Here is a 12,284-nt window from a genome sequence, read left to right as displayed (position 1 = left end):
AAGTATTTGTAATCACAATTTTCATGTATTATTTGAGTATAATATGTACAATTCAAATATTGTAAGAATGCAAAAATTTATAAATAAAAAATAAAAAAAAAGAATACCTTGTATCTCCCTTGCTTGTTGAATAGCTAATAACAAGGGTTCCAAAACAATATCAAAAAGTAGAGGAGATAAAGGCAACCTTGTCTAACCCCCCTCTGCAATCTAAAACGTTCTGAAAAAGTATTATTAATATACAACCTAGCAGCAGGAGAGCTATACAATGTTTGAATCATTTGAATAAATCTTGAACCAATACCAAACCATTCCATTGCTTGATATAAAAAGGTCCATTCCACTCGATTAAAGGCCTTCTCTTCATCCTAGGACACAGAAAAGGTCAGATCTTCCATGGCTTTTGTTAAATATAACATATGAAAAGCCAATCTGGTATTATTTGAGGAATCTCTTTGAGCAATAAATCCTGTTTGGTGCATATCTATAATAAAAGGGAGAGCTTTCGCCAAGCGTAATGCCAGCATCTTAGCCAAGAGTTTACCATCTACATTAATTAAAGAAATTGGCCTATAATTTGATACTAAAGTGGGATCTTTATTTGGCTTAGGTAAAACTATAGTTAAAGATTCCACCATAGTGCCTGTAATACAACCTTTCATTAGTTGAGGCTGATATAAATTTAATAGATAAGGCAGTAGGGTATTTTGAAAAGCTCTATAAAACTTTACCGTATAACCATCACCACCTGGAGCGGATCCAACTCTAAGGGACTTTAATGCTGTTCCTAATTCTTTTAATGATATTGGCTCTTCCAAACTTCTCCTTATATGTTCGGGAATTGTAGGTCCTTCTATTAATTTTAAAAACTCTAAACCATCTTTTTCTTTATCTATATAAGGCTCAGAAAAATAAAGTGATTTATAAAATTTTAAGAATTGTTCTAAAATAGGCTCAATTTGAGAACATATAACCCCATTCTCATCTTTAATGCCAATTATTTTTGTTTACTTTTTTTTCGCTTTAAGATAATTTGCCAATATTCTTCCCGCCTTATTTGAGTTTCCATAATACAAAGCTTGTTGAGCAAATAAATCTTTCCTTACCAATTTAGATGAAATCTCATTATATTTACCTTTAGCTTTTAAGAGGTCCTATAACGTTGAATGTTCCCATTTGTCAATTAATTTGGATTCCAAAATTTTAATTTCTTTTTCCAAATTAGAAAATTGTCTTTTGATCTGGTTTTTAAGATAAGCCAAATAATAATTTGACCTCTCATGGTTGCTTTAAAAGCATCCCATAAGGTTTCCATAGAGATTTCTTCTGTATTATTAATTTGGAAATAATCATTCATTTTTAATTGAAAATCTTCATAAAATGTTGAATCTGCAAGCAATGTATTATCAAATCTCCCTATTGGTCTACTAGTATCTTGCTCCATAAGTTTAAGATCAATCCACACTCCCCCATGATCTGATAAAATAATTGGATCAATGGCAGCTTGTGTTACCTGATGTATCAATTGATTGGAAACAAAAATATAATCTATTCTTGAGAAGGACTTATGAACATGTGAACAAAAAGTAAATTCCCGACCATCAAAATTAAGTAGGCGCCAAACATCCTTTAAATCACAAGATTGTACTATGTTCTCTAATCCCAATGACTTCATGATTTTACTAGGATTTTTGTCCATCAAAGGATCCATGACAGCATTGAAATCCCCAGCCACTACTAAATTAGAGGCAGCCAGTGGAAGAATCAATTGTTGTACAGTCTTAAAAAATTCATTTTGGTTCGAAATAGGGGCGTATACATTAAATAGCGCCATAGGTAGTATTTCCCATGCCCATTTCCACATGTACCCATCTGCCCAATGGGTCTGAAGCTTTTAGATTAAACAAAGCAGTACATTTTCTATTAACCAAAATAGCAACACCAGCCTTCTTACCAACAGTCAGGGAGAAAAAACAAAGTTTGACCCAACCTCCTTCCAACTTTTTAGATTCTACATTTGACAAGTGAGTCTCTTGGATAAAACAAATATCCGCATTGTGTTTTTTAAAAAATAATAATGTTTTTTTCCTTTTTATCGGATGGTTAAGACTATTAACATTCAAAGAAAATATCTTATAATTCATTATTTGAAATCAAAACGTTGTATTCCTGCAATTCTTCTTATAAGTAATATTTAATAAATCATTTTCCCAATAAACAAAATCAGATATATAATACCACCTACCCCTATACCCACCCTTACCTTCCCACTTCCCCAACCCTCCCCACCCTCCCCAATTTATTACAAAAAACTTGGAAACGTAAATTGCGATCAGGTATTGAAAAACTCCTTACAAGCTATTATAATATTCTTAATTAGCTACTAATTAAAATATACAAAGTGTAATTGAATCATACAAAATCATACAAAAATCCCATAAATTAATAAACTAATTCCATCATAAGATATTCTTCATGTTCAAAATATAAATAAAAAAATAAATAAAATTCATTATTTGAATTTAAATACATAATTTTTATTTTTAATAATTCTTTATTCGTTTTCAAATTAAACAAGTGCACAAAAGAATATATTACAACAAATTATTCCACAATAGCACTTTGATATCTACCATATAAAAATCTAGTAAATCAATAACCCCCCCTACCACCCACCCTTCATCATATTTTCAATAAAATATACACGTGTGAGGGGCAAAATCAAAAAAAGCGTCTAAGTCCCCTTTTGGCCTAAGTCCCTAAACGTTCAACCCAGAAGCAGGGAAAGTGTCCATAACCAAAACATACGTCCATGTTTTGATTATGGCTTTCCTCTGCCTAAATGCCCAATCTCCACTACGTCTAAAAGTACCCCTACAGCACGTCTACACTTTTTAACCATGATGAAAAAAAAACACAAAACGTCCAACAGAAGGGCTTTTAGGCGAAGGAGGAGCCAGTCCTTTGCCTAAAAGCTGGATTCTGTAACCGGTGTCTGTCAAAAACAACACCGGTTACAGAATCCTCCCCCCAATAACGATCCAAGCAGGAGGGTGCCCAAGCCCTCCTGCCATGTCAAACCGCGACCCCCCCTCCCGATGATATCGGGGCAAGAGGGAGTCCAAGCCCTCTTGCCCCGTTGAAGCCGCAACCCCCCCGATAACATCGGGGCAAGAGGGAGTCCAAGCCCTCTTGCCCCATTGAAGCCGCGACCCCCCCGATAACATCGGGGCAAGAGGGAGTCCAAGCCCTCTTGCCCCAGGCACCCGCGGTACCCCTGACTCATTCGGGCCAGGAGGGAGCCCAAGCCCTCCTGGCCCAGGCGACCCCCCCTACCCCCACCCCCACTACAGTACGGGCAGGAGGGATCCCAGGCCCTCCTGCCCTTGATGCACCCCCATCCCCCCCAACGTCCGCCCCCACAAGAACCCCCGATCGGCCCCCCCAGCCAACCCGCGACCCCCCCTTCCCCGTACCTATTTTAGGTTGGCCGGACAGACGGGTGCCAAACCCGTCCGGCCGGCATGCAGCTCAACGAAGAATGGGGCTGGATTGGCCCAGGGGCACCAAAGCCCCGCCTCCTGATGGGGCCTAAGGCGCCTGGGCCATGTGCCTAAGGGCCATGTGCCTAAGGCCACGCCCACAGGAGGAGCCTAAGGCTCCTGAGCCTATTCTGATTGGCCCAGGCGCCTTAGGCCCCACCAGGAGGCGGGGCTTTGGTGCCCCTGGGCCAATCCAGCCCCATTCTTCGTTGAGCTGCATGCCGGACGGACGGGTTTGGCACCCGTCTGTCCGGCCAACCTAAAATAGGTACGGGGAAGGGGGGTGGGGTGGGTTAGGGGGTTCGCCTGGGCCAGGAGGGCTTGGGCTCCCTCCTGGCCCGAACGAGTCGGGGTGCCGCGGGTGCCTGGGGCAAGAGGTTTCGACTCCCTCTTGCCCCGATGTTATTGAGGGGGTCGCGGCTGCCGCAGGGAAGAGGGCTTGGTCTCCCTCTTGCCCCGATGTTGTGTTTGGGGAGGGAGTGATTCATCGCGGCAGGAGAGATGCCTCATCTCCCCTACCGCGATGCCATCACTCCTATACCCGAACTGCCGCGGGTGATGGCATCGCGGTAGGGGAGATGAGGCATCTCTCCTGCAGCGATGGTTAGGTTGCTGGGCCGCTGAACTGATGGCACCAGCGGCCATCAGCTCAGCGGCCCGTTTTTCGGCACTTAGACCTGGTTTTATTTCGTCTAAGTGAAACAGGTCTAAGTGCCGATTAAATTGTTTTGGTTAAACCTGTTGTAAGCCTAGGAGTAGGTCGGCCCACCTCCCGCCCACTGCCCGCCCTTTCCCCTCCTCTAAACACACCTCTTTTCTCTCTGTACGTTTAGTGGCAGGGAAAGGCCTAAGTTGGTTTTTGATACGTCTAAAAACCAGCTTTGGTTATGGGTACTTGGACGATCAGGCTTTTTGATCGTCCAAGTAGCCACTTAGGACACTTTTTAGATGTTTTTTTTTTTTGATTATGAACCCCATATTATATATCATAGTATAACATATTATGTAAAATTATTTCCAACTCCCTCCCCCCTTTAGTGTGCTAAAAAGAAAAAGAAAAGGAGAAAAGAAGAAGTGATGACTATTCACTACAATATTTACAATATTTAAAAACATAATCAAATTCACCTAGAAAGCCTATTCCACCTCTATAAGAGTACAATGTGGAAATTATATAAACCACTATAAATCTATATTAATTATAACTTTAAATATTGCAATATTATTATAATTAACATATAATTTTCCCATGAAGATACAATCCCAAATAAGAGTTTACATTTCAAGGTTACCTTACATCTTAAATATAATATAATTTTAAAATACTTTTCAATTATTAATCACACTCTCCTCCAATCAAATACCTGAGACACTATGTATTTAATAATTCATACTTAATACAACCCTCTATAATTTAATTATTATCATTCTATATTAAATTTTCTTCCCAGATACAAATATTTAATGAACATCACAATACCATATTAATATTCCCTCATTCATTACTTTCCCAGATAGATAATTAAACCCAATGAAGAATGTTTTCACAAATAAATCAGCACACATAGCTATAACCACAAGGAACCACAACATCACACACAGAAAAGCCTTTCATTCATTAAATCAATGAATCTTTATAATCTTTCTATATTATATTCATAAATATCAATATAATAAAGTCAAGTTTCAAGTTTATTAGGATTTTATATACCGCCTATCAAGGTTATCTAAGCGTTTTTTACAATCAGGTACTCAAGCATTTTCCCTATCTGTCCCGGTGGGCTCACAATCGATCTAACGTACCTGGGGCTATGGAGGATTAAGTGACTTACCAGGGTCACAAGGAGCAGCGCGGGGTTTGAACCCACAATCCCAGGGTGCTGAGGCTGTAGATCCAACCGCCGCGCCACACACTCCTCCAAACTGCAATCCAGGAGCTTTCATTGAAGAAACAATTTCCTGACCGATCAGTTCCATAAGACATGCCTCCATCCACTCTAATTGTACGGCATTCCATCCATTCATATTGCCTTTCCGTATTTAGACATTGATTAGGCCAGGAGTTCAACGTATTACCATTTAACCAGTAACAGGCTCAAGAAAGTATCTATGACAATGCCAATCAGCACCTTCAGTTGAAAACAGAACACCTGGGCTGATCAGATCCATAAGAAACGCCTCTACCCATTCTGACTAAGCGTCAGTCCATCCAATCAAATTGTCTTCCCTTAGTTGTTCATTAGTTAAGCCAAGAGTGTAACACATTACAATTCGACAAGTAACAGACCTGTTCCATAAGACACTCCTCCCTCCTTCTGAATGTACAGCAATCCAGCCAATCAGAGAACCGGCACATATTAGTTCATTGGTTGAGCCAGAAGGAAAATGTAATCCATTCAAAAAATAGCAGGCTCAATGAAGTTACCTGTTACATATCCAAACCAACTCTTTTAAAGAAAGACAGTATGTCAGAAGCACCATTCTTCAAAATCAGCAAACCTCTCCTCATCACTTCAAATTCCTAATATAAAGTATTTCTTCATCTACATGCAGATGAATATAATGTATATGCTCGCTTAAGGGTATGCGTTAGATCATCCAATCACATTTCCTTCCCGTATAAGTTCATTGGTTGAGCCAGTAGTTGTCTTTAATATCATTCAAGAAGTACCGAGCTCAATCATTTAACTGTGACATTGCCAACTGCACTTTTACAAAAACATCTTATGTTGAAGTCACCATTCATGAAATTTGGCAAAAACATTCCATATCTTGCTAAAAGGAAAATGAAGAAGTGTGCATTCTAAAGTGCTAAGATCCTTGGTCGGGATGCAGCGGATCAATATTGAAGGGGGACTTCTTTTTGATAAAACCTTTGGCGAAACATGTCGGAGATCACAGGACCCTACCCGACATTAAAATTTTGAATAACAGCGACTCATGCAATCAACAAGCATGAAAAGCTAAGTAAAAGAAAAGTTGTTTAAGAATTTGAATTTTTAGAACATCACAGCACTAAGACAAGCACTTTAGAAGCACTTTCAAAGCACTAAGCACTTCAAAGTATGGAAGTTTTAAGAATAGGAATAGCAATAGTAAAAATAAAAAAAGTCTGATGAGGATCAATTTGCCTTGGTACCTCAATCAGAAATTGATTGGTTAGCGTAAGGCAAATTCTGAAGACTTAAAACAAAATTAAATTATTTATTGAATACTTTATCGGTGCTAAAATATAGCAGTTTATAACATGATATAATCTATTGGCGGTTAAGACAAATAAGAGGTTACAAGTTTTCGCTTTTTGGACGTCTGCATGTTTCAAAAATGAAACCCATAGCTTGTATCTTTGCTTGGCTTCTCAGGATTACAGAACCCAGTTTGCTGGGCAATCTAAAATGGTGTTATGTCACCTTTTTGTAGTTTTGTAGGCAGAATAAATTAAGTTTATTGAAAAGCATAAAAAACAAAACCTTATAAGACCCACCGTTGGCTGAAAGCATCATTAAGAGGCAGCAGCTCCAGGACAGCAGCTCCTCATGGTGGAGATAGGTCCTCACTATTTCTACTATGACACTGATTAGCCTTTCATCATTTAGTGCCTCCTCATATAGACTCAGCTGCAAAGCTGTTGAGAGAAAGAAAAAAGAGAGGCAGGACAGTGGGACTCTGCTGGTCCTTTCACTTTCAAGCAATGAATGGGCAACAGAAGGAAGAAAATGTCTTCAATCAACACTACAAAAAGATTCAAATGTGCTAGATTTATGCTAAATGTATCAGGTAATTTTTTTTTACCTTGGCTAATGACTTCAAACATCACTTTGTAGCCTTTTAACAGCAGTTCCACACAGCTAATGTGCTTCTTCATTGTATTGCTCACGCCAGGTATAATGTCTGATATATAAGTTAAAGCTGTAAAAAACAAGATGTTCCAAAATATTTTAATTTTTTTTTAGAAAGGTAAATAAGGATCTTTATGCTTCTTCAGGTACACAACCAATAATTAAATTATCCACTAGGATGGTATTGAAAGAATTCTCTGATTTTTATGTCAGATGAAGCTGCTCTGATAAATGTCTGAACCATTGCCTAGGATGGTATTATCATCTGTAGTCATTAAAGAATTTCATCCAATATAATTTAATCCCACATTAAGGTAAAACAGGTCTAGCCCCAGACATCTAAAAAGTGCCGTGGAAGTATTCTTAAATGTTCAATTATGGCAGAAAAATGTCCCTCAATAAAGGCAGTATATAAAGTTTAAATAAATATAAACCAGACACAAAAATCAAATAGAAAAGCAGTTGCAGTTTTGCAAACAAATTTGACTTCAAAGGGACCTTTTCCCTGGTGTTCTTGTTCCAAGATGTGAAGTAGGATACACAGCACTATATCTTTATGCTTAAAAAAAGGCATTTGACACCAGGGTCTGTAGATATCTGAGACAGATGCCTCACATTTTTCTTCAGTTAGCATAATTCTCACTAAGTAGGCAAAGTGTGTAATCTTACCATCCTGATTTCCAATGAACTTAGTGAGATGCTCCAAAGCTGTAAGTTGGGCATCTTCAAATTCATCATAAAACTCCATGAACTCTGTGAGAAAAGGACAACAGTTTAAGGCATTGGTTTCCACCAACGCACAACAAAACTATCCTGTAAGCTAGCTCTAGTAACCAGTGGAGTGAAAACATTACCCTCAATTGTACTGACTGCTCTCTCCCAAACCTTCAGGCATTCCTGTTTCTAGGAAGTAGTCAATTGCCCAGGGCATGCTCACTAGAGAGGTGTATCCTGGCAGGCACGTTGTCACTTTACGGTTGTCTCAGAGATATACAGTATAGTATAAATTAATATCTATGTAAATAAATGTAGGAACCCTCTTACTAAATTGCAGTTAAAAGTGGCCTTAGCATGTTCTTACATTCAGGCACGCTAAGGTCATTTTTACCACAGTGGTAAAATGGCTGATTTTTCTATTTGCAGAATTAATGGCCACACGCTAATTTTCCCATTAATATGTGGCCATTAGCACATGAGCCCCTATCGTCAACCTATTTTTTTTGGTAATGTAGCTGCACTTAATCTAACAGATGTTACTCAAGCAAGACTCTTTAGAATCAGGAGATTAAAGCACCAGCACAGATGAAAATTTCCCTTCCCTTGGGATGGTTAACAAGACTAAGAATGTTATAATGCCTCTGTATTGCTCCATGGTGCAACCTCACTTGGAGTATTACATTCAATTCTGGTCTCCTTATCTCAAGAAAGATAGAGCGGCACTAGAAAAGATTCAAAGAAGAGCGACCAAGATGATAAAGGAGATGGAACTCCTCTCGTATGAGGAAAGACTAAAAAGGTTGGGCTCTTCAGCTTAGAAAAGAAACAGCTAAAGGGAGATATGATTGAAGTCTACAAAATCCTGAGTGGAGTAGAACGGGTACAAGTGGATCGATTTTCACTCCTTTAAAAATGACAAAGACTAGGGGACACTCAATGAAGTTACAAGAAAATACTTTTAAATCCAATAGGAGGAAATATTTTTTCACTCAGAGAATAGTCAAGCTCTGGAATGTATTGCCAGAGGTTGTGGTAAGAGTGGATAAAGTAACTATTTTTAAGAAAGGTTTGAACAATTTCTTGGAGGAAAAGTCCATAGTCTGTTATTGAGAAAGACATGGGGGAAGCCACTGCTTGCTCTGGATCTGTAGCATGGAATGTTGATACTCTTTGGGTTTTTGCCTGGATTGGCCACCGTGAGGACGGGCTACTTGGCTTGATGGAACATTGATCTGACCCAGTAAAGCTATTCTTAAGCTATATGAAACATAGTCCATGACAGTACTTGTGCAGTGTCACTATTACAAATATAAATCAGAAATTTTTGAATTGCATGAAAGTTGGAAGAACATCCATATTACTATTTTAGAAGAATTTTAAGATGAGATTTCTCTTCAGTACTTCTAAAGATTTATGTGTTTATTATTTTCCATTTAAAACATACAAATAAGGGATTTGGTGTTATACTTTAAGACATCCAACCCCTAATTCTATAAAAAAGTGCCAAAATATTGTTTGCACAGTTTTGGATGTGTAACCAAATTGTATGTACAATTTAATTGAACAAAAAAGTATCAATAATTAGCATTTTAACAGGCAATTATAAGCATTAATTAGAATCAATTAAGGGTTATGTATGTTAATTTAGGCACAGGATCCAAGCCTAAATTTTACACACAAGTCAAAAAAGGGAGTTTGGACATGGGCAGCTCATGGGTGGATCAAGGGGTGTTCCTTTAAATTACGCACGTAATTACAGAATGAGGGCTACCGTGCCTCAATTTAGGCATGGAATGCAAAACACAAACCCAAAAAATATATAGGGAGGAAAAAATGTATAACTATAGCAAAACCTCCCCAACCCCAAGAAAACAAACCGACAAGGGGGAGAGACAAGAGAACTCTGACCTCGACCTAAATTAACCTACGAATGGTATAATGTGAAACAGGAGAACCCTCAGTAACACAGCCGCCCACTTGGGGAAAGGCTGTCACCGGCTGACACTCAGAAAGAGTGTAAACTGTGAAACAGGATGTTTCACAGTTTACACTCTTTCTGAGTGTCAGCCGGTGACAGCCTTTCCCCAAGTGGGCGGCTGTGTTACTGAGGGTTCTCCTGTTTCACATTATACCATTCGTAGGTTAATTTAGGTCGAGGTCAGAGTTCTCTTGTCTCTCCCCCTTGTCGGTTTGTTTTCTTGGGGTTGGGGAGTTTTGCTATAGTCAATTTAGGCATGGGCATTTGCACCACATTTTTGTTGGTGCAAATAGCCACACCTAAATTTAGGCCAACTTTTATTAAGCTGCAGTAGAGATTTCTACTGCATCCTGGAGCGCTAAATGCTCCGATGCTAAATGCGTAGGAATTCTATGAGCATTGGAGCATTTAGCACTCTAGGCCACAGTAGAAACCTCTACCGCAGTTTAGTAAAAGGGGGAGGGGGGTTAGTCATGATTCCAGTGTGTAAACTCTTAACTTAAATGCAGTTTACAGAATAGCACTTTTTTGATGCCATATATAGAATTTAGTCCATGATATATAAATGTCACATGATGTAATGCTGAATTCTCAACACATATGAGCATTATATTTGATATAATATTTTTGTATGGATAGCTGTGGGGATAATTGTATGTTTTTGTAAGTTTACTTCCTCTTGGTTCAGATTTGTATTTCTATTATTTTTGTAGTATAAATACAGTATATTCACATGACATTATACAGTTTAGGGTTTTCATTTCAGCCCGTACATCTTCTGCAATAGCTACAGCTGGAGGCTTCCTGATGACCACTTCTCAAAAGAGATATCGTAGAATTGGAAAAAGCTCAAAGAAGGATGACCACAATGATTAAGGGGATGGAAGGCTAAAGAGGTTGAGGGTTCTCCAGCTTGGAGAAGAGACATAATAGAGGTCTATAAAATTTTTAATGGCGTGAAATGGGTAAACATGAATCGATTGTTTACTCTTTCAAGAAGTACAAAGACTAGAGCACACTCCAAGAAATTACACAGCAGCACATTTAAAATATTTTTTCATTCAGCATATAAGCTCTGGAACTCATTGCTAGAACAAGTGGTAAAAGCAGTTAATGTAGCTGGGTTTTAAAAAATGGTGTGGACAAATTCTTGGAGGAAAAGTCCATAAACCAATATTAATGTAGATCTGAGAAAAGCCACTGCTCATCTTTGGGATTAAGTGGCATGGAATCGTGCTACCTTTTGGGACTCTGCCAGATATTTGTGACATGGACTGGCTACTGTTTGAAACAGAATGCTGGGTTAGATGAACCCTTGGTCTGACCCAATAGGGCAGCTCTTATGTCTTTATAACTGATTCATCTCCTCTCAGGAAACTGAATAAGCAAAACTACCCCAGGGGTTTACATGTGGAATCATACATAGCTTTAAGGCAACGCAGGGGTCTTCAAAGTGAAAGGAAGGGAAGGAGCATTCATTAACATGTTACATGAGATGTCAATTGGGGAAAAAACAGCATTCTATTATGGAGGCATGCATATATTAATATGCAGGAAAGCATGAAAATGAAGGCTTCAAAGAGCCATGACCAATGGTAGTAACATAGTATGGATCCTTCTCACTTTCCTTTGCAACATTTATAACGTGATATATTTTTATACTACCTAAAGATATTTCAATTCCTCCTTCATACAGCACGTTGGTTATCCCTGGAGGCAAACGCTTCTTTTGCTCTAAGGAAATTAACTGAATTAATTCTATACATTTTTTCACATAGGGTAAATCCAGGAGCTCTCTGCAACACAGGAGGGAGGGAACAGAGAGAGAAAGAAAAGAAACAAAGCTGCAATTAAGTTGAACTTCCAATAAGCCTCCTTCTGACTATGACTGAGGCTCACATACTCAGGAACCCATGCAGCAAGCAATGTGTTAGAGCCATAATACTTTTTAGTTTGTTGCAATAGTGAGCAAAACTTATCATTTACAAGTTTTAAGTGCAAAAACTTGTGCACGAATCAGGACAAAAATATTGGACATGTGCACACAAGCTTCTGTGCTAGGGATATTGAGTGCTGCGCGCATGTCCATGCAAAACAAGTGTCAGCATACATTTGCTCATGTGCTGCAATGTTATGCTGTGGCTAAATATTGGCATTCCAAAAATCACTTATGTATAAAATTTGACCATGTCACACCGCTCCTATCCA

General features: G+C 38.7%; 1 protein-coding gene across 4 annotated transcripts in view; it reads right to left on the bottom strand.

Annotated features, from left to right (window-relative positions):
• Positions 1–12,284, bottom strand: part of STKLD1 (serine/threonine kinase like domain containing 1) — a 105,642-nt gene that overhangs the window by 55,098 nt on the left and 38,260 nt on the right. For all 4 annotated transcript variants that reach the window (XM_033960700.1, XM_033960701.1, XM_033960702.1 and 1 more), the window contains 4 exons: positions 11,742–11,872; positions 8,051–8,134; positions 7,335–7,451; positions 7,027–7,167 (listed from right to left, as the gene is read on the bottom strand). In XM_033960700.1, the coding sequence (XP_033816591.1) occupies positions 7,027–7,167; positions 7,335–7,451; positions 8,051–8,134; positions 11,742–11,872 (473 nt within the window). The remainder of the gene's footprint in view (positions 1–7,026; positions 7,168–7,334; positions 7,452–8,050; positions 8,135–11,741; positions 11,873–12,284) is intronic.

Source organism: Geotrypetes seraphini, chromosome 10 (assembly GCF_902459505.1).
Source record: "Geotrypetes seraphini chromosome 10, aGeoSer1.1, whole genome shotgun sequence".
Classification (NCBI taxonomy): Eukaryota; Metazoa; Chordata; class Amphibia; order Gymnophiona; family Dermophiidae; genus Geotrypetes; species Geotrypetes seraphini.
The sequence above is the reverse complement of the archived record's forward strand: the minus strand, read 5'-3'. Positions and strand labels throughout refer to the sequence as shown.